At 41.3% G+C, this 23,620-nt stretch overlaps 2 protein-coding genes across 2 annotated transcripts; both read left to right on the forward strand.

Annotated features, from left to right (window-relative positions):
- Positions 1-7: 7 nt before the first annotated feature.
- Positions 8-22,829, forward strand: LOC134187527 (ankyrin repeat and MYND domain-containing protein 2-like). Its single transcript, XM_062655664.1, has 12 exons — positions 8-67; positions 137-204; positions 3,186-3,293; positions 3,351-3,381; positions 6,363-6,461; positions 6,520-6,594; positions 13,086-13,171; positions 19,312-19,502; positions 20,423-20,558; positions 20,618-20,673; positions 22,393-22,468; positions 22,533-22,829. The coding sequence occupies exons 1-12, from the start codon at positions 19-21 to the stop codon at positions 22,614-22,616; spliced, it is 1,059 nt and encodes a 352-aa protein (XP_062511648.1). The 5' UTR covers positions 8-18; the 3' UTR covers positions 22,617-22,829.
- LOC134187526 (E3 SUMO-protein ligase ZBED1-like) lies at positions 8,157-10,518 on the forward strand. The gene is made up of 2 exons (XM_062655663.1): positions 8,157-8,437; positions 8,507-10,518. Exons 1-2 carry the CDS (start codon positions 8,303-8,305, stop codon positions 10,307-10,309), a joined length of 1,938 nt encoding a protein of 645 aa, XP_062511647.1. The 5' UTR covers positions 8,157-8,302; the 3' UTR covers positions 10,310-10,518.
- Positions 22,830-23,620: the final 791 nt, after the last annotated feature.

Genomic DNA, 23,620 nt, shown 5'->3' on the forward strand with positions numbered 1-23,620 from the left:
ACGGGAGACCACGGTAAAATGTCATCTGACGATGTCAGTCAGAGGATAGTTGAATTGTCTAGCTTGGGTAAGCACGATGCAAGTAATGGAGATTCCAAGTATTATGAAATGTAATTTTGCAATGTTTGGATTGTAGGAGACGTGGAAGCGATAAAAAGTTTGATAGAAACGGAGAGTACAGCTTCTGTCAATTCAGCTGACAAGGTGCGGTGCTGCGCTGTGACTTAATTAAGTAGCTACATCGCATTGTTTTGGCCGTGGTAGGTCTACAGTACTGTGGACATGGAACAGAGCATGCGCATTTGTGTGGTTTCATGTTTGTGATTCGTTAGCTTCTGCTTTACACGTTTAATCTCAATTGTATAGGAGGTAGAAATAGCTGTGCAGTGAATAGCTGTGCAGTGCGCATGAGTAGGGGCTTGATGGCAGTTAGAGCAGGCCAATGGAAGTACCATACTTAGTAAGATTTTAGGTAGGGTGACATCACACAGATTGATAAGTGCGGGCATCGACCGTTGTGAAATGTCGATAAATACAGACAGCTCTTACCGGTATAGCTACTAATCCTCTGTCATCTCAGATTCACTAAAGCTTTTAATTCTGCACCAGAGTCACAGTCAGTAAACAACAAGTCTGCAGCTTCTTGTTTCAGTTTACTTTTGCTCAAAAGGAAAGTGGTCAAGGAGCTCGTCGTTTGTGAGTTGTACACCCCATTTGAAATACCACAACATAGAAATGACTTCATGATTATGTCATCTCTGATAGCTGTTCATGTCGTCTAGACCAATACGTCCGTCTGCCATCCTTGACACTACAGTACTGAGCCAGTTGACGATGGTGCTCAATGATGGCAAATTTTCTTGGCCATGATCAAGAACTCAATGTTTAATTTTAGTATGTTTTAAATTTTTTCATCTTGGTTGCAATTATCACCAATTAAGTGGAACTTAGGTGCAAAAATGTTAAGAGGCTGGGCCAAAGTTGGGGATGAATGCTTGATGGATGATGGAGTGATACAAGAGTATAGGCACACTAATTCTGTTTTTAGTGCAGCGTGATTGCATTAGTTATGTTCTATTTCTGGAGACAATTGGATAGCCTACTGGTTCTAATGTTTTTTGAGTAATAACCTTTTTGAAAATTTTGCCTTTGCAAAATAGGATAACAGAGAAACCATTCTTGGTCTTGAAAATTATCGGTTGTCTGGGCTTTTGGTTCTTGTGCGTGCGCATGAAGCATCATCAAACATGGTCGAGAATTGAATCAGTTTGAAAGAATAAATAAACAAATAATTAAATTGAAAAATGACTAATATTGAACATCAAGACCTCAAAAAATTAGGATTCATAAAGGAATTCTAAATTATTTTTGGAGTCTTGGAAAGAATTAGTCTTGAAAACATTAGGAGCAATAGGATACTGTAGACCGGGAAATTTTGTCAATGATAACATTTGGCAAAATTTCAATATATACGAGTTTTGTCAGTGTATGTGACAGTATGTTTTTTCATTTCCTAAATCTGGCTTTTGAGGCAACTATATCACACCTGTTGAGACAGATGCAGGCCAAGTTGAAAAATATTGACAAACTTTAATTTTGGTGATTTACTTATTAATTGCCAAATTGTAACTGTCACCTATTTTTTTGTCTACCAGTGTTCTGTCCAGGACTTTTGAGTAGTGCTTGAGTGTACACTGCATTAGAGTGTTCACATGATCTAGATATCTGGGATGACGAATCCGGGAATGGAGTAGAGCAAAACAGACAACAACATGCCAAACAGAATGTATGGGACTGTTGATGGCCCATGATCTGAAAGAGCAAGTATGGAAGCTCCAGTCTCCCATTTATACTATGGCATGGTTAGATGCTGTCATCCATGCATCAGCTACAGGTTTCAAACAGCCAGTCCTTCTGTCTGGCAAAAATTTCTGAAGACAACTTTGACTCCCTCTGTCACAGGAAGCCTATGATATTGCCTTGCTCATCGCTGACATGCACACTGCTGTCTTGGATCTTACCCCACCTTAGTGCCCTAAGCAATAGATGGTATTATAGATTGTATCTATAGCAGGGTGGGTCTGCTGCTGTGTCACAGTGTGAACAAAGTGCTCACCTTTCAACAAACTGACCTTTCAATCCTCATTAGCTTGGAGCAAGTAAAACTCTAGTTAATATATATGGTGGTGGTTGGAACATTGGAATGATGGTCGGTGTTGTCGAGTGACGGTTGGGCCCAATCCCTCTGACCACCATGGACACAACCCTGGTCTATGGTATGATATGAATGATATTGCAGTGTTCTCGCCAGTACAGTCACTACCGTCATTTCGACGGTTGGGAGAGGGAAGGGACGTTTGGAGTGGGGAAAACAGCATTTTATTGACAGTTGGGAACAGAATTAGAAAGGCTTAGCATGCATAGTGTGAGATCATGGATCTAAAGACATTAGTGGTCTTGATGGTCCCAATGTGACTACAAAACCATACATATTCTCATGTTAGACATCTGGTAATCATGTGGAGTGCATGGTCTCCTTGTAGGTGTTTGAGGTGAATTCCTGTTGAAATTTTACACAAGAAGTGCTAGTGAGACTATGGTTGCAGCAGGTGTTCTACTAATTACTGTGTATTTACAATCCCATGTTCTGTACACCCTTACACTGTTAGGTCAGCTCATAATTCCTTGTCATAACAACTTGTCATTGTAATAATCTACTGTGTTATCTGTCTGTCTGTCTGTCTGGGGTATGTTTAACCAGGGTATGTTCAATGGCGTTTATTCAACAAGGTCTGAGTGGCAATTACTTATATTGAATATAGTCTAGACTACCAATCATGCAGTAACTTCAAGACTTTATATAGAGTACGTCTTCTGACACAGTTAGCTAACTGCTTTTTTAAAGTTGTAGGTTACGTCTATCATATTTTGTTTCATACTACTACTACTAATATACATGCATCTGACTCTAGTATAACTAAGGAACAGATAAAGCAATTTTATGATGCCATTACCAAATATGTCAACATCATACATTTGATGATGTCATTAATTGACGTCATGTTATTTAATGACGTCATATTGATGGTTGGCAAAGAATCCTGGCTAGAACACTGATATTGGCCAGTCACATCTCAAGGATAAATACTGCTACACGAATTAATTAAATTTTTGATTATTTTTAGGATGGAATGACTGCACTAATGCACGCAGCGTTTAAGGGTCGCTTAGAGATGTGCAGGTATTTGTTGGAAAATGGGGCCGAAGTAAATGAAACGTTTCATGTCCACGAGGTACCAAGTGTTGTTGACTTTGTAACAAATGGTGGTTGATAATTGTGTTGTTGGTAGTACACTCCTCTCATGTTTGCTGTGCTGTCAGGTATGACATGGCTAGTGTATTTGTTATATAACTAATTTATGATGTTGGCTATGTAATTGTAATAGAAAATAGTTTATGAAATTATGTTGAAAGAGTACATTCAGTTACATTCATTCAAGTAGTGTTCTTCCTAGGATATTTCAAGGGTGTTGTAGTGTGGCCGTGGCCACACAGGGGTACATTTGGGCGTGGTCTTACAGGTGTTGTTATAATACAGTGCTGGAGCAAAATAAGGTGCTTGTGTTTGGTCTAAAATGTGTGTAATCATGCTCCATCTTCTGGATAATACGTCATTGTCTGTCTGCAAGTCTTTTCAAAGAGCTACGAGAACTTGTAGTCACAGTACAGGTGTATGCGTACACACGCAGGATGTGCATGCGAGTAACTGCAAGAGGATAAAGTTTTCCGATGTTTGTAGTTACAGTATATTGTGGTAAATTTTTTAGTTATGATTGGTACGGTAGCAACAACAGCAAGAACAAGTGTTCATTACCCAGTACATAGAACAAAGTCAATGCCAACATAAAACCCAACACTCTGGTCACCCACTTGCTTAAGACCATGAATAGTAAGGATGGGGAATGTTAGTCAAAGTGTGGTGGTGTCAGCCAAGGGATGGTGGAAATGGGCGTGTCTTCATAAATTTTGACCAAGACGTTGAGATTGAGATGTCTGGGGAGATCACTGATTCAAGCGTGCATTCACAACTTGGTTACAGAGAAATGTAGGGCATGTAGGCAATAGTGCTGAATTTTTATGCTGAGCATAATTATGGTAATGTACTTGCTGTGAGAGAATTTGTGGTTAATGTCTAATTGTATGAAAATTGTGTTTTGTTTGTGTCTGCATTTGAATTTGTGTGTATTGTTTGCACTTGCATTATCGCTTCTTGTAAGAGGAAAACAGTAGCACTTTGATCAATTTTATTGCTGGGCCAAACAGAGTTAGTCTGATCAGACACTGTGCATGTTTTCATAGTTGGCAGCTCTCCAGCGGGCGTAGAGATGGGCAAACGACTGTGGGCGTTGTTTTCAAGACCCAGAATATGCAAATCTATCTTCCTTTTTCCGATGTTGCCCACGATAAACGAAACATAACGTCCGATGTTGGGAATGGGCAGTTTATATTCGGTGGAGATCCGATTGGCCTTTATGGAGATATTCGCGCAAGAGCAGAGACGGGTTCTAGGCGTGTTCCATCCGCAGGAAATTGTGTCATCTCGAGATAAGTCTGGAGGACAATGGCAATCTACTTTTCGAGATATATGGATTTGGCGTGCTTGAGCCAATTTCGGTGGAGATCAGACTCGCCTTACTTGGAGACTCTGATTTACATGCGACACACACACACACACACACACACACACACACACACACACACACACACACACACAAACACATCTGACTTGACTACAGCTGCCAGTGTGTGGCTACGCCGCCTCAGATATGGGGAGAGCTGAAAGACGAGGTAGTTACTGTCTGCACTTATGTCTCCGTATGTCCTTGAGCCACCGGAAACGTCTTCCTATGTGCAAGACAGTGGAAGTTGACTGCTGTCTTTTTCTGAACAGCGTTTGCCAAGATGACAGTTATGCTGTTGGAATCCTGGCTTGGATTTGAAGCACCGTCGACATTGACACACACACACACACACACACACACACACACACACACACACACACACACACACACACACACACACATCCAGACACATGCACACACATGCACACACACACACACACACACACACACACACACATCCAGACACATGCACACACACACACACACACACACACACACACACCTGTCCTGTCCTGTCCTGCTAAAAAGCTACCGTAAACGGTCAAGCTTACCTCCAAGAGGCAACAAGTCCAATGATGGAACATTGTGATTACTAGAATTCTAACATCTGTGAACTGTCAAACCTCCTTTACTTCGGAACCATTTGAAACAATTTGAACATTGGATTGCACCCTGTTGTTCCCTTATAGGTTTCCTTCTTTCTTCCATACACTTGTGTCTCGCCTTATCACTTTGTCTTCTAAAGGTCCTGGAGCACACCTCACACATCACATCCCTGTCTGCCACCGGAGCATGTGCTCCCATTCTCTCGCTCCAACGTTCCAAACCATCACGACACAATGTACTCCAGCCCGCTCTCAACCTCACAGCCTTATCATACCATTTCTTCTCTGATATTTCAATGTCTTTAAAGTCTCTTCTCATCATATCTCTCCATCTCTTCTTTGGACCACATCTGGGGCGGGGCTGGGGCAACCAACCAAATAAGGTTGATTTTGACATTCTGTGGTCTGGCATTCTTGCTAGGTGTCTCAACCATTCTAACCTTTTCTTCTTCACTTTCTCAGATGCAGTCTCCTCATCTCCCTACCTCCTCACTTCTGCCATTGTGATGTGCTCAGACCATTGTTGCCTGTTGGAGATGCCCAAGATACGACACACACACACACACACACACACACACACACACACACACACACACACACACACACACACACACACACACACACACACACACACACACACACACACACACACACACACACACACACACACACACACACAGACAGACAGACAGACAGACAGACACACACACACACACACACACACACACACACACACACACACACACACACACACTCACACGCACACACACACACTTCTCCTTTATATATAGATTGTCATTCATCAACTAGATATTAGATATGATGATAAAATGTAAGGCAATTTTTGTAACTTAATCGATGTCATTAGTATAGTATCGGTATTTCAATTTGCAGTGAAGAATGTGCTGTTGTTGTTTCCAAGTTTTGTATGCCTTCCTAGTTTCTTTTTATGTTTTAGTTTATACCAAAACTTGTCATATATTTAGTTCCCGTTTGGTGTCAGAGATATATGCAGACTTGCTTTGATCCTGTCAAATATGACGGTAATTCATACGTTTGTTGTGTTTGTCTGTAGGCTCTGTTGAAGTAACACGTCTTCTTCTTGAATTTGGTGCCAGTCCTCGTAAGAAAAATGATATTGGAAAGACTGCATGCCAACTAGCTGGATTTGTTGGTATTTTGATGAGTGACTTGTCTGGTTTGATTGATTTAATTTTCAATTGTGATTTTAGGATATCAGAAATGTGTAACAGTTATTTGCAATTTTATTCCTCAGTCAAAATTGGAACAGTTTACAGTTATTCAAGGTATGCTAAAAGTTATGATACTTGTGATGTATGATTTTTTATTTTTGTGCTGTGGTTGAGTTGGGGTCTACATGTATCGGTTTAAAGGAGCACTTCAACGATTGACGCACACGCCTTAGCTAATCGTTTCTGGTCTTTTTTCAAGTTGGGAAGTTTGGCGGTATCTCAGAGCAAACTTAATAGCTGAGCATTATGATAACGCAAAAATTGTACAAGACAGTTTCTTCAAATAACATCCATTACATGAAGGTTTCGTTTTACTGCTTCGTGTAAACTTTGATATTTGCTTAGGCGAAAGTAATTGTGCTATTGCATCACTGACTCACCTTCAACCGATGGCGTAAAGCACACATAAGGCGATGGTTCGGCTGTAGAATGAAGGCACTTTGTGTCACGTGAATATGTGCCGTGATGGATGTTTCCTTGTGTATTTCGCATCACTCAAGCCCATTTTAAACTGTATTATGGCCTCCATTCGTAGAAAGAAACATGGAGGAAAGCGCAAAAGACCGAGCGATTGCAAGTTGCTCAAGACGATCATGTGGAGTGTACAAGGTACGAACGACTGAGTTGCTTATGAGCTGTAACTTGTTCTCTTTCACTGTTAGAGTCGCCTGAAGTGTCTAGACCCGTCTCTTGTGTGCTCTCGTAGTTGGCCTTGGAAAGCAAGGCCAAAACAATGTGCCATGCAACACAGCAAGAGTTTGGTCCACAGCCCAAGTCTTTAACGTACGTTACTGTTTACTGCGCGTGCGTCAATCGGTGAAGTGCTTCTTTAACCATGTGCTTGTTTGGCTGTTATATTTGGTTTGCTTGGTAGTTTTACTGGGCATGCATAGAGAGGCCTAGAGTAGACTAAACAAAAGTGTCATGTAAATTGTTGTCAGGTAATTATTACTCTTAATGTACTTAATTTGACACTAAAAACGTTTAGGTATGCGTTTAGCCTCAACACTAATTGTTCTGAGTAGCAGATGCTGTTCAGGTTAATTGGTCTTAATTTATGACTTGTTATATAAGACTATATATAAACCTACTAGCTAATTAGCCTGTTCTTTGCCCAGGAAAAATTTGATTAAGATAATTATTACAAATTCTAGTATACAATTCAGGTATGGGCCGAAAAACATCAGAGAGAGTGAGACAGAGAGAAACACACACACACACACACACACACACACACACACACACACACACACACACACACACACACACACACACACACACACACACACACACACACACACACACACACACATGCACACGCACACGCACGCATGCACACACACATGCACACACATGCACGCATGCACACACACACACACACACACACACACACACACACACACACACACGCACAAAGCTTGTGTAGATACAGACCAGCTGATCGTGAATATGGATGGAAGTGTCGAAGTAACAAATTTATTGCAAAAGGTGGGCATTACTATACGCGTATAATGACATGACAATCAGGTTAATTGAATAAACATTCACACGCTTGACACTACTGTATATTGTACTAAGCAGCAAAATCATGTTTGAGACAGCGTTGTGCGATTAAATCGATTATTCGATTTATCGATTGCTTGTGACGCATCGATAAGGCATCGATGGCCGGGGAACTCCCTATCGATTAATCGGGCATGCGCATTCAGTCGTCACGTGTAGGTCGTTTGCTCAGTGCAGTGTCTGTTAGTCTTGACTTCAAATGAGTGTAAGGGAAGTACCAGACAGAAATTACTTGAAAGAAGCGGGTCTCCTGCCTCCTAGGCAGTGCTCTTCCGAAGTTTGGCGGTACTTTGGCTTCCGTGGTGAAAACGGGAAGATTGAGGATCCGAAACACGTAATAGATCTTGCAGCATGTCTGGCGGTACTCTTCGCCATTGCAGTTTTGGCTTCGCTCTGTCTATAGGTTGTATGCACCATCAACAAATGCGGCGCCGTTCTGAAGTACTGTGGTAACACCACCAACCTGGCCGCTCACATGAAATCTCGTCACCCGCTAGTGTTTATGAAAACAAGTCTCTCAAGAGACTCAAATCCCGCGAAGCAGAAGGAGAAACGTGCGCAAGAGGATCAGGCCGTCTCGATGTCATCTACTGTAGGAGAGAAAGCTGCATTCGTCAGTCCATTCCAACTCGCAGCAAAGCTACCAACATCCAGTAAGAGAGCCTCTGTGATCACTGACGCCGTTGCCTACTTCATTGCTAAAGACATGCAGCCGGTTAGTGCCGTAGAGTGCCTCGGATTTCGAAGTATGTTCAAGGTTCTTGAACCTCGCTATGAAATTCCGAGCCGAAAAACATTCACCCAAAGAGTGCTTCCCGCTCTCTATGTGAAAGTCAAGGAATCAGTTGCAACCGTGGTATCTTTGGCAGAATGGTACGCCATAACAACAGATTGTTGGACCAGTTGTGCCAACAACTCTTTTATCGGTGTCACCTTTCACACCATTAGTAATGACTGGCAGCTTCAGCACCTCGTCCTGGAGAATGTGGAGCTACCTGACAAGCACACAGCTGAGAACCTGGCTGCTAGTCTGGAGGATATTCTGAAGCAATGGGAACTTGATTCTACAAAACTTTCTGGTGCCACAGTAGACAACGCAGCCAACATACAAAAAGCAGTAGCAGATATTTTGAAATGGAAGTGCTTAGGTTGTTTTGGTCACACTATCAATCTATGTGTGAAAGCAGGGCTGAAACAGCAACAGATACAGGTGGCCCTTGCCAGATGTTCCAGGCTGGTCAAATTCTTTCGGAAATCCACAGTTGCTGCGAACCTCCTAACCAAGAAACAAGCAGCGTTGGAGTCTCCAGTGCATAAGCTGGTGAAGGATGTGGAGACACGATGGAATTCCACCTATGATATGGTTCAAAGGATCATAGAACAACAAGGTCCTGTGTGTGCAACACTGGTAGAGCTAAAACGATTAGACCTGTTGCCCAAGGAAGAAGACTTCACCCTGCTGGAGCAGTTGGTAAATGTCCTGAAGCCATTTAGAGATGTGACCATTCAAGTTCAAGGAGAACAGTATGTCACTATATCAATAATTAGACCACTCCTTCATCACCTCACTGAGAATGTGCTGCAACTACAGGAAACTGACTCCTCCGTAATCAAGAACATGAAGAGGGATATGGTCAGCAACCTTGGTTCTCGATACCAATCACTTTCAATTTCAAACCTGCTTGACTGTGCATGCTTTCTTGACCCAAGATTCAAGAGCCTGCCTTTCATGAGTGAGGACAATCGGAAAAAGCTTCACACATTTGTTTTGGAGGAGGCAATCGACCACTATGAGTCTCTAAATTCAGACACAGAACCAGCAGCTTCTGAAGAAAAGAATGAAGACCAGCTTCCACTGCCAAAAAAGCACAAGAGTGAATTAGGCCAGCTTCTTGGTGACATGTTTACCAATCTGAGTCAAGCGAAACAAGTGACCTCCAGGGACAAAGCAGAAAACGTCTTGCAGAAGTATCTTGATGAGCCATGCTTGAACATTGATGAGAATGCTTTGAAGTGGTGGGAGCAAAACAGTTCTCGGTTTCCTGCCATTTCCAAAATTGCCCAAAGACTACTCTGTATACCAGCCACAAGTACTCCTGCAGAAAGGCTCTTTTCAACAGCTGGGAACATTATCAGCTCAAAACGAGCGAACCTGGATCCCCATAATGCATCGATGTTGTGTTTCCTTGCAGAAAACTTGCAGTAGTTATGTAACTATTGCCTGATAGAGTCTTCACTGTGTTACTATGATCTCGAATGGAGCTGTGCTGTTGTGTAAAATTGTGAAGGTGTGTGTAAATGAGCATTAATGAAATACGAGGTCAGACTTACCGATTAATCGATAAATCGTGATACTGACTTCAAGTAATCGGCAATAATCGGCAATACCAATTATTTTCATTATCGCACAACGCTGGTTTGAGAGCCTAGCTGCTTACCATTTACAGGGGAAAAATTGTGCGAATGTAGTGTGGCATAGGTACGTGTAGGTCCTGTATACATGAGTGCCTTCAAGTTTTTGGTTGATATATGATTATGGTAAGAAGACAGCCAGATGACTTTGATTGCCACTGTCACAATAGCAGATGTCTCATTCGTGACTTACTTTCGTCTGGTAGTAGAGAATACACTTGATCCGCCGTTAGAGCGAAACCCAGACATGAGACAGATAGTTTCAATCGGCGGGAAATTGACGGTCTCTCATCGCATGGGGATCAAATGTGTTAAAATTTGAAGTCACACCACGGCCACGTCGCAAGATTTCATGTGGGGTTGATTCTCCGAGAGGAGACTGCGATCCACGAATGGGTGCAGACTGAGCTAGGATAGAAGAGCAGACGAACGACAGTTTGATCACCTCTTTCTGCAGATCTGTTAAAGTGTTTACTTCGAACACACACAAACACACACACACACACACACACACACACACACACACACACACACACAAACACACACACAACGTCCTTATAATGTATAGATAGAAGAATAAGATTAGGTACAGCAAGTGTGACAAGAACTTTTCTAAGAGTTTAGTCATTCATTACTACTTAAGGGATAATAGACGTTTCAGATGTTGATGTTTACTTAATTATGAAGACTAACACTGGCCGTGTTCACACTACTGTCTGTTCGCTATAAGTCCATAAAAACAGTAGAGATATTGATGATTTTCAAAGTTCACACTTATGGGGAACAGACAGTCTGGTTTAGAACTGGGTTTGCTATTGCTTAGCATAACCAATTACAATGCATCAGGTTGATTTATGACAGGAATGTGGGCTTAGAGCAGGGTTATTGTAGCCCTGCTTAAAGTAGAGTTAGAGCGGGGTTTAGCTGGGGTTACTGCTTACCAAAACATTCCAGTTTATTCATAGTGCCTGTAATGAATCAAAGAAGATTGCTGTACTTTGTGTTGGTCTGGCAGTTTTTCTTGAGCAAATCGAATTCACAGCACGACTGGCGGAATTCTGTAGTGAAAGACATTGCATCCGCCAATTCAGGCAGCTGTTGCTGTTCTATCATGCGTATGTTGTCCCTACATCTTGAGAAGGCACTCCAAGACGGAAAACGGTTCGAAGACATTTTAATTTTTGTGCAGAAATTGAGTAGCATCACTCGAATACATGATACAATCAGTTGCTGTTTGCTATAGTTTACACAGTCTATTATGACTAACTAGCTAGAGACAATTGGGCAAGCTCAACATGTGAGAACACACCTTGCGCATGGTAGCATAGCAAGGTGTTATGATTGGTTAGCGCAAACCCGAACATGGCCACTTACTCAGACGAATCACCTGCAGAAGCAAAATTAGGTTTTTTAAGAGTGGGGAAAGATTTTAGAAATCCAGAATTAGATGTAGACGTAGTGTAGTGCTATTTCTGTTCATTCTGAGTTAGGAGTTGCTTTTGAAATAGGTAGCACCTTCAATTTAAGATTTCATTCAGTTAGTGTGTGTCAATTAACCACCTGTCATGTGTCTCACTCAACCGGGTAATTTGTCAACGAAATCCGAGAAGGTCATCTTGATAATGCTCCTGAAGGGCTTGACAAAAAGGTGTGAAAATCTTAGGACCTGGACCAAAGGTGGGGATGGGACTTTACTCAAGTCCTGGGGTATTAATCGCATCAGTACGGTAATAAAGACCCAGACTGAATAGAAGATCCACCCTGTCTTCAGCTTCCTGCATACAGGTGGGATGTGTTTCAGCCTGCAGCTGAGGTACACCTACTCAAACACTCATTTGAAACTGTCATATATTCTTTCAAGTGTGCATCAATCACTACCAATGTTTATGGCGTGGAAGATGCTCTAATGACCTGAGTGAAGAACGAAAGCACTACGAAGCAAGTCAAGCATCATCTGTACCTTAACAATGACAAATCATGATCAGCAGAAACATCTGGTCTGATGCTGGCAGATGTCATAGGACAGGAGGAAAATGATCTAACAATTTGGAAGAATCGTACTTTGAAGGCTTTGCTGCAGATGACTTGCTGTAATTGTTAGGTAGAAGGACAATTGCGTGAACAGATACCAGTAGTATATGTAATTGACATGTGAAGCAACTTGCAACTCTCTAGCATGCAGTCAATATCTTTGTATCATATCGTATGCCATTGTCTAAATACAAGCCTTGAGTCTTTATTTGTACACAAACATGCTTATTGCATTCCACCATTTATTTCAAGTTTCAGGGCTTTCATTTGGACAGATACCATACTGTATTACCACTTTTTGGTGCATTTCAGTGTAGCTGTGGTTTACCAAAGTTTGGCTTTATCGAGTCTAGTATTAAAGTATGCCTTAAAGCTGTCTTGATGTCATAGACACTATGTCATTAGGTACTACAGGTTAGTGTCTAACTCACTTGATGTAATCAATTTTAATGTGAATGTGATTGGAAATTGATGGATAGCAGAATGTTTATATGGAAGTACCCGAGGGGTGGTTGTTTTATGTTTTGTTTGTGTTGCAGGATTAGACAAGGAACCAAAGCTGCCCAGTCATCTCCTATCCGCTGCTCACAAATTTGTTACCACAATCAACTTGAATCCTGTTTATGTAAGTATTAGCGCTTGCAATGACAATGGAATATAGTAAAACGACAATTATTCTTTAATGTGCACAGTCTACAGTGAAGCTTGCTGCAAAATAGCGAGTTGCATAATTTAAGAGAGACATGACATTGACTTCTGCTCTTTGTAGCCATGGTTTAGGCTTTTCGTTAGAAGTGCTTTAATGTAAAGTCAAGTGCTGGCTCGCTTGCTATCGGTTTTCTTGGGGTAACCAAGAAAACTGGTACAAATGTGGCATGGGTCAGGGCCGTCGACGACTAAACCGACAGCCTCACTGAATTACAGACCGGTGTTGTCACAAACCACTCTTGGAACCATATTGCGAAAGTATTATCCATGCACTACGTACTGCAGGGCAAAATAGTATTCTAAAGAAGAAATACAGACGAGTTTGGCTCAATGGATGGGATAACGATATTTGACTAAGACAACAGGAAGCCAGTGAAGCATACTGGAAATGGAAGCAAAGTGGAAAATGTTGATCTGGTACACTCTTTGATGAAATGAGGGACAGCCGGAAAGTGAAAAGAGAGAGAGAGTGAGATCCTCTTGGAAAACTTTGTTCAGCAGACAAGAACGATTTTTGGAAAAGAATTAAGAAACAAGGGCGACCATCATGCAATGGTGTTCAGATACGGATGGCAAGAACGGACAGCGACATTAGCAATTATTGGAAAGAGTACCAAAAATTAGGAAATATTCAAGATCAAACATTTTGTGATGTATTGAACAACCAGCTTGATAGAATGATAGAAAAGAAGATATGAGAAAAAGAACCTCGTGGTGGCACTTTGTTATCAATGCAGAAGAATTTAGGAAGGCTTCTTTGCAACTGAAGAACAATAAGGCCTCAGATTTGGATGGTATTCAGGCAGAACATATCAAGAATGGCTCCCTGAATCTCTATAGACATATTGTTGGCTTGTTCACAGGATTGGTCAAGCATGGCTGTATTCCGAGAAACTTTAGAGAAACTGCAATAATCCCCATCCTGAAAGATCAAGCTGGAGATAGAAATAATCCACACAATTATAGAGGCATAGCGGTATCGTCAGTGCTGGGAAAACTATTAGAGAAAATTATCATGGCAAAATATCAGAGAATTTGGCATACAAACAAGCAACAATTCGGTTTTAAGGCTGGTCATGGCTGTGATATGTCTACATTTGTTGTACAGGAGTCTATCAATTATTTTCTTGAAAATGGAAACGAAATTGTATTTGGCTGCTTTCTTGACTTATCGAAAGCATATGATAGAGTTAATCATGCTCTATTGTCTATGAAACTGATGGAACAGCATACCCTTACTTTTATCGTAATATTCTTGAGGAACTGGTATAAAGAACAAGACCTATATGTGAAATGGAACTCGTCAAAATCAGCATCTTTCAAAACATCTAATGGAGTTCACCAAGGCAGTGTACTCTCTTCTGCTCTATTTAATGTCTATGTTGATGACCTTATTACCGGATTGGAACAATCGGGAGTAGGTGTTCGAATTAATGGGAGGTTTAGTGGTGGCATCGCATACGAGGATGATTTATCGCTTCTGTCTACAAGCAGAGAGTGCTTGCAGAGGTTATTGGAGATCTGCGAGAGTTTTGCAACAGACCACTGCCTGAAATTAGTATTCAGAAAAGTAAATCAATTAGTTTTAGGAACAGGCGATCCATTTACTGTAAAGAGACAGCTTTCTTCATCAATGGAGGGCGTCTGCCTGAAGTACATGATGTCATTCATTTAGGTCATAAATTATCGACTGTTCTGAAAGAAACAACTGGTGCGGTGGAAGAGCGGTGTCGGAAGTTCTACTCTTCATTATACTCAATTGTAGAGGCTGTCAAAGGTGTGGGTCGTAATTCTACAGTATGAACAATGATAATGTACTCTGTATTGTTACCTGTATTGGGCTATGGATGCGAACTGTGGGATTTGGGAATGGGAAGTACCAAACGTTTACTACATCAAGTGTGGAGAAGAGGGTATCGTAGAGGGCTAGGGAAAGGTTTACTACATTAAGTGTGGAGAAGAGGGTATCGTAGAGGGCTAGGGATTTCAAACAGAACATCCTTGCGTGAAACTCTTGGAGAACCTATCAGAGAAGCTCCAGATCTATTGTGTGGTAGCCAGCTCTCTTATGGAAAGCAGTTCGTTCTAATAATGAATTAGTGAGCGGGTTCGTTCTGAATACTCAAGTCAATCTGTGGCGATCAGTGGACAATGAGACAAGGACAAGAATCATGGTGTTGTCCTGCATGGACTTCAAGAGCTGGATTAAACCTTAATTTATGTTTGTTTATTCTTCTACGTTTATTCTTCTATGACTATCTATTTTTACTTGTTAGTGTATGTATCTTGTCTGGCCTAGAGCACTGTACCTGTAGTGGTATGAAACAAAATATATTATTATGTGTCGCTATGCCCCTCCATAATGGGCAAGTGGGGTCTTTACCCCCATCTGGGCGCTCACCAACCCGGCAGGTGAGCCCAGCGGGGTACACGTTTTTGTGTAGTCCATACGGCGATCAATGACTAGCCAATTCAATATAGATTGCAGGCATTACGGTGACTGCGAACATTGGGACAGCACGCCTAGTGGATATAAATGACCATCAGGAAAGCACTGAATGTCATCGTCAATGGACCGTTCGCCAGACCACAGAAACTCCCCAACGACTGAAACAAGTCATAGTCTCATGGATAAAGATAGAGAAACATGAGAAACAAAGACAGACAAGTTTCATAATTTACTGTCGTCACTGGAGTTTGAACCCCCCAAACCATGGAGTGGTAGCCATTGTCGCTGATTGTTATTGTTGTTATTATTATTATTATTATTATTATTATTATTATTATTCTGGTGTGGAGGGTGAGTCTGGGCATCCTTGCAGAACAAAATATTTGTTACTATTATTATTATGTATTGCTATGCCCCTCCATGATGGGCAAGTGGGGTCTTTACCCCCATTTGGGCACCCACCAACCCGGCGGGTGAGCCCAGCAGAGTAAAATTTTTGTGTAGTCCACACGGCGATCAATGACTACCAATTCGATATAGATTGCAGGCATTACGGTGACCACGAACTCGATACAGCATGCCTAGTGGATATCAATGACCACCAGGAAAGCACTGAACATCATCGTCAACGGACCGTTCACCAGACCACAGAAACTCCCCAACGACTGAAACGAGTCGTAGTCTCATGGATAAAGCTAGAGAAACATGAGAAAGAAAGACAGACAAGTTTCATAATTTACAGTCGTCACTGGGGTTTGAACCCCCAAACCATGGAGTGGTAGCCATTGTCACTAACCACTAAGCTATTATTATTATTATTGTGTCGTTATACCCCTCCATAATGGGCAAATGGGGTCTTTACTCCCATCTGGGCGCCCACCAACCCGGCAAGTGAGCCCAGCAGGGTACATGTTTCGGTGTAGTCCATACGGTGATCAATGACTAGCCAATTCGATATAGATTGCAGGCATTACGGTGACCGCGAACATCGGGACAGCACGCTTAGTGGATATCAATGACCACCAGGAAAGCACTGAATGTCATCATCAACGGACCGTTCGCCAGACCACAGAAACTCCCCAACGACTGAAACGAGTCAGTCTCATGGATAAAGCTAGAGAAACATGATTATTATTATTGTTATGTGTCGCTATGCCCCTCCATAATGAGCAAGTGGGGTCTTTACCCCCATCTGGGCGCCCACCAACCCGGCAGGTGAGCCCAGCGGGGTACATGTTTTCGTGTAGTCCATACGGCGATCAATGACTAGCCAATTCGATATATTATTATTATTATTATTATTCTGGTGTGGCGGGTGAGTCTGGGCATCCTTGCAGAACGAAATATTTATTACAAGGTCTGTGATAGACCACTCAGATGGTAACCCGTGGCATCTTACCCAAGGGCAGTGATAAAACCTATCATCCGAAGAGCAGCTGCAGTATGACACTGATGCCAGCATTTCTTAGTCTGTCCTTGTCTGCTGGACAGCATTAGTGTTTACCGAGAGAGTGATACTAGCCAATTGCTAAAGCTAGTTTCACTTCATGATTTGCGAGCAGTTCTATGGTGAATGAGAAAGGCAAGATTTTATATAGACAGTTGCGGTAAATCATGAATATTACTCTGTTTGACAAGGTCAGAAATGAAGAGATCCTCTGGCATGCTGGCCTCTATGATGGCAATGGTCATTGATAGATACTTATGATGGTTGGGACACGTCACAGGATGGGCGACAGCAGACTCCCCAGGCAACTCCTTTACTCGCATCTATGCATGAGAAAAGAAACCAAGGAAGGCCTAGAATGACATTCAAAGATACTGTAAAATGAATATGAATTGGAAAGGAATTGATTATAGCAGATGGCAAAACTCAAGCGAAATCCGACCAGTATGGAGTAAGCTTATCAAGATATGCCAAAGCCATAAACAGTCAAAGGCGCGTTGACTGGCTGCATAATGATGATGATGATTCTCATGCCATAGAAATGTTAGTTGTGTAACTAATGAGATTGTTGGTTGAAATGTATTGAGTCTGCTTGGTATTTATAATATATTTGACAACCACAGACACCAACATCATACTCATTCTGGTAATTTGGTTTCAATAGCACTAATGGTATTGGTTTCAAAGGTTTAATTTAAAAGGTATGAACTTTTAATTAGATTTTATTGCTTTTAAAAGGGGGTAGTTTGTGCTGGGAAGGTTTTAGTTTAGAACTTATGGAACACCAGGTGACCAGCTTGTTCTTACCCAGACAAATTAGATGGTTGATTGTGTTAGTATTTTGTTTCATCTTACTGAGTATTTCTTTCAGGCATCTATCAAGCCAATGTCTCAGATTATGACACATCTTTTTCTTACATTTATATGGCCATGCCTATTGTTTGTACATTTGCTGATGCCAGTCTTGATAGGGCATGAATTCTTATCCTTCAATGGTGACTCTATGAAAACCGTGTAGTTGAAACTGATTTGGCCAATACAGTTGAACTAGTGTGTGTGGAGAGCTCAATGATGATTGAACTGATAGTAGTGACGTGTTTGGTGTTATATGCACACACACACACACACACACACACACACACACACACACACACACACACACACACACACACACACACACACACACACACACACACACACACACACACACACACACACACACACATACGTGCACACACACACACACACACGTGCACGCACACACACACGTGCACGCACACACACACACACACACACACACACACACACACACACACACACACACGTGCACGCACACACACACACGTGCACACACACACACACACACACACACACACACACACACACACACACTCACAGAATGACCTATGCATACTTGTAAATGACTACTTACATTGCATGGTTTAATTGTTTTAAAATGTTGAACAGATTGGAATGTTGAATGGCTTTTAAGAACAGTTATATTTAAAGTTTAAGTATCAGTAGTATTGGTGCAGAAACACCGTAAATTATAATATCTGTGGTGGTTTGTATCAGTAAATGAAGTAAAGTACAGTTTGATTTTATGTAATGAGGCCACGTCAACTTGATTTGTTGTTACATGGGCCAACTGTAGGCTGTGTTAGGGTCGGTCGGTCGGCTTGTAAAACGGACCTGCAAATTTGGGGATTCGAAAAACTGTTACATCTGTGACACAAGTCGTAGCAGCTGTAGCAAGTCGCCAAATGAAGCTTCTCATTCACACTTGACTACTTGCGCGACACTAAAACTTTTGCAGCTTGTTTGATGGTGATACTTGTCTAAACACATGTGGAAGAAGCCATGTGCTTGAGAAATACGTGTGTATCACCTAAGCCGCATGATTTTTTATTTTTTGTTAGCAAGATTTTAGGTCATTCGGGCCCGTGAAACAACAAATCAAGTTGACGTGATCTGAATACAACAAATGATTATTGTGGCAAATGTTGGTGGTTTTTGTCAAATTTCAATCTTCAAGTTAAAGTGGTGGCAGTTTTTGTCATTTATTGTTGTGGAACATCATGATTTTGTTGTAAAAAATTTTTTAGTATGGCATGTGTTACAGTTTTCTTTGCTTACATTGATTCTGTTGTATTGCTTGTAGCTGTCATTGCTACTGAATGAAAACACAGAATTGTTGGCAAAACATGCTTCAGTTGTCTACATCTTGGAAAAGCTTATGGAGCTCAATGTAAAAGAACTCAACGAGCCACTGTGTTTCAAGATGCACTATCTTACTCATGTGGTGCAGCAAGCTAGTACACACAAAGGCGGTCCATTGGGCTGGATAAAGTGGTTAGCTGCAATGCTTTATGAAAATAATATAGATATTTATAAGAAAGTGATTTAGAGTAAGCTTTTGAGTTATGAATTGTATGGTGGTTTTGTTTTATGAAACAGTAACTACATGAATGAGTGATTGCAGTGGAATGTCATTAGACTCGAGCCATGCAGTCTCTCCCCGCCTCTGCTGTTCCCAGTATGTCACTCTGAAGTTGGAGAGACTTGTACTAGACTGCCTTTTTCCATTGCAAAAGTCTGTTACAGATTTACGCCATTATCAGCAGGTGGCTTACGGCCGCTATCGATATTGGTTGAAGGAGTTGGATCTTGTGCAAATGTTGCAACAAATGCATGACATTATGATGCAAGCGTCGACTAAATGGCTCCTGGGAGTCGTTTAAGAAGTCTTGTCTGTTAGAAGTATGCAATGTAATTGTGCATAGGCACATCTTTAAAGTAATTAGCACCTGAAGAAGGGGTTCTGTACTAGTCTTTCCCGTTTCAGAGTGACATATAGGGAATGGCAGGGGTGGGGAGAGACTGGCGTGATTCTATAATGGCATATTTGGACAAGAAATCTCAAATTGATGATGCTTCTTGAAATGTAAATTTGGTTGTTTAATTCTTTGGTCAATTAATATCCTTATTGAAAATATTGTACAACAAAGTTGTTTTACAGTATTATCAATTTATTGTATTGATAAATACATTGAACATACCTGTTTGAGCCCTTGTCTTATAGTGATGGTTGTGACCGAGGTGTGAGGATGGCACAATTGTTCATAGTGTTTATGTTACTGATTATGCTAGGTTGCAGCTACTGTGGAGCATTGCAAGGGTTTTCATTTTTGACTTACTGTGACACAATGTACTGTATCAGTAAATGCTATGACATTTGTTTTTTGAGTTGTACAGTATGACCATTCTTTTAGGTTGCTGAAGGGTAGGGAGTCTGATGGAGCACTGCTAAACCTGGAGGATTTTGTTCGCACTAGCATACGAGACTTTAGGTATCGAGACAGTCAGCTACTGAGTAGTCTGGTGAAGGGCATTAGCAAAGTGAAACTGGTCAGACGACTAACTGTTGCAACTGAAGGAAAGTCAACATTCCACTCTTTATTTTGTAGGGAGATCCTCCATCAGCTTTGTTTTGTTTGGAACAAGCAGTTAACAGCAGTCGAGAGTAAGATATCACATGTCTTTAATGAACAATGTAATACTCACACACACACCTATGTTCTTACTACCTCGTTTAAACTGGCATGTTTGAGTGGGCCATACCGCACCAGCTTGATGCTATCTGGGGAACATGCCAATGTAGATGCGACTGGGCCAAGTAGGGAGCGGCTGCAGTGGACTGGCTCAGCTCGATCAATTAGAGTGAGCTGGTTTGGCACAGCCTGGTCTCATGGAATAGTGTCGAGTAAGTTAGACTGAACGGTTGTATGTTGACGAGGCATGCACAGCTGATGTATTGCCAAATATGGTGTGGTATGACAATGAATGTTTGTATATAAATTTGTTGTAAGGAGACGAAATCATCCAAACTCAGCAGCCATCATCATGAGCAGTAGCGCTGCTCAGTTTCTAGACTGACGGCGGTTCCAAATATTGCACCTTGTTCAAAATATTGCAATATTGTTCCAAATTTCCAAAATTTCTTGTGCTCCAGCTGCAGTTTCTTGAGCTACTTTGTCTGCCACATTCGACTAGAATTTAAAGTAGTATTTTGCCATCTTTCGAGAACACGTGCAAACCAATTGCTCTTGTGTTCATATTGTATTACGTGTAAAGACACGTGAAAATCACGATATAATAAAACATTTACCTGGATTGCTCCTAAACCAGCAGTGTAAACACATGCTGGCTCGTTCAACAATTTATGCTTGGCTGAAATGCCCAAACAGGCTGGCCAGTCACCATTGTTCTTGTCAGTGTAAACGTAGTATATAATAGATTTGTTAAGAATTTATCATTATTGCCTGCTAGTATAGGTCTAAATTACAAAGTGCAAAAGTTACTGTGGTGTTAGGGCTGTGGCTGTTTGTGTGGCTCTTCAGGTGTGGATGCATTACTGGACGTCCACATTTTCTATCATGTACTCAGTATTGGTTGTTTGTATTGTTACTGATAAATGGAAGTAATGGCTACGTTAGGTATGTCTTTTGCGAGAGGATTAAAGAAGTACGTTTCCTTACTGATGTATGTTTTACTGCCATGTTGGGATGTTGATGAAATTTCAAATATGACTTGAGCACATTTTATTAGCGATTGCAGGCCACATCTGTCTGTGCAATACGAACACTATCTATAGTAAAGTATGAGTAGGCTTTTGCTCAGCTACAGGTCCTTGTGTAGTACATGTGAATGACTAAGTGTGATGGGATTCATGTAATACGGTATGCATGGTCCAAACATAAACTAAATGTTTCCTTCATCTTTCTAACATATGTAGGTTAGGAAGTTATTCCTCTAAGATATTAATTAACACTTGCAGCTGCAGTGCATAGTGAAACACTAGGGATGAAACAATAACAACTCATGACGTATATGCTTGTCTAGCTGTGAGGCTTGAAATTAGTGTATTTTAATGTATTGTTATTCCAAAAGTAGTTTATATTGATGAGATGTACATGTCAATTAGAGCAATCCGCTAATGCTAAAAAAGTTCTTCGTTTGGTGCAAGCTTTTCACAAATTGTAGTTTTTTCAGTTAGTTGCAAATTGGCTTGTAAGCTACTAGGAAATGTGTACTTTGAGGCTGTTTATGTGAGAACAGGAAATAGAAATTTAAATAATTAATTGAGGAGGATTGACAACATCTGAGAGACCTAGAACTATGATTTGTTGGTTATTGTTTATTGAACTTAAATTCTTTTATGAATTATATTTTACTTGGTTAGGGTCGAGCCTGTGGACAAATGTGCTACGTGTGGAGTTAGTGAATCAAACCTGAAAAGATGTTCAGCTTGTAAAGAGGTGTGTTTACGTAATGTTAGTTTCTATATTTATCTAGTATATCTCATTGACTGGTTTTGTCCAGGTTTTTTACTGCAGTGTAAGATGCCAGAAACTGCATTGGTTTAGCCACAAGAAGCAGTGTAAGCATAAAGAGAAGTCGAAATAGAGAGAAACAGTTTATCATCCGTAGTAGCAGAGAATGGCTGACAGAACACAGGATGCTCGTAATTGCAGCAAGTGCTACTGTGGCAGGCTAGAAGTTATGACAGTGATGTGTGTTGCCTCTAGCTAATACACAGATGGTTGCTGTTAGTGTGTGATAGAATTAGCGAATAAAGTGTCTGTATAAATTGTGTGAAATATAATCAACGTCTAAGCAGTTTTATTGTGACTTTGCAGCCAATGCACTAACGCAAGGGTGACTTGTCCGGGACATCGATTAAAGTATACGGGATAGCTGGCGTAACTGTCATGGCGCTCCCCATGCCACGGAGTAGTGTTTGGTGTTCTTCGCAACCTCGTTGCCAGAACGATAACATTTGCAATCCCACGCGTAGCAGATGTGGTATTTGGTGTGTGATACGATAACTTCAGCATGGTTGGGTGAATTGGGTAGATGTGATCCTTCCCGATTACTTCCGAATTTTGGGGTACTACAAATCCTGTTTCGGAAGCACTCGATTGTCAATGTGTTTCTAGTTCTATGTTGCATTTAGCAGTTGACTAGGTAGTGTTCTAATGAAGATTGGTGGCGACTAGCTGTGTTGTGGCTACGCCCACGTCTTTCCTGGCCGTAGTTAGCTACTAGACAGTAATACTGTACTAGGGTAGTGTAGCTTACTGAGGATGGCAGTAGTGGCGTTGACCTGGATAGATTGAGGTGTACATTATACCCGTTACTCTAACAATACATACGGGAACTTGTAGGGAGTGGGTGAGGAAATTTGACCCCTTAGCTTCGTCGGATCTTCGTCACGCCCGCCGATAAAAGTGGGTGGGAATAACGCGCGCTAAAAGGCGTGGCCATTACGTAATTTGTGTTGGTCGCCAGGGAAGAGCCGGCCCAAGGGCGATAAGTTTTTAAGACAGTTGGTCATACATCTTTTTAGTTAACAGTCACGGCACTATTGCTAACATTATAAAAAGTACTTTAAAATTCAAAATCAGAGA

Source organism: Corticium candelabrum, chromosome 12 (genome assembly GCF_963422355.1).
Source record: "Corticium candelabrum chromosome 12, ooCorCand1.1, whole genome shotgun sequence".
Taxonomy (NCBI): Eukaryota; Metazoa; Porifera; class Homoscleromorpha; order Homosclerophorida; family Plakinidae; genus Corticium; species Corticium candelabrum.

Coding starts and splice junctions, on each gene's coding strand:
- LOC134187527 (XM_062655664.1), top strand. CDS start 19: ATGTCATCTGACGATGTCAGTCAGAGGATAGTTGAATTGTCTAGCTTG. Junction 20,559..20,617: donor GCATTAGCAAAGTGAAACTG/GTCAGACGACTA, acceptor TTTATTTTGTAG/GGAGATCCTCCATCAGCTTT. Junction 20,674..22,392: donor GCAGTTAACAGCAGTCGAGA/GTAAGATATCAC, acceptor TTACTTGGTTAG/GGTCGAGCCTGTGGACAAAT.
- LOC134187526 (XM_062655663.1), top strand. CDS start 8,303: ATGAGTGTAAGGGAAGTACCAGACAGAAATTACTTGAAAGAAGCGGGT. Junction 8,438..8,506: donor AGATTGAGGATCCGAAACAC/GTAATAGATCTT, acceptor CTCTGTCTATAG/GTTGTATGCACCATCAACAA.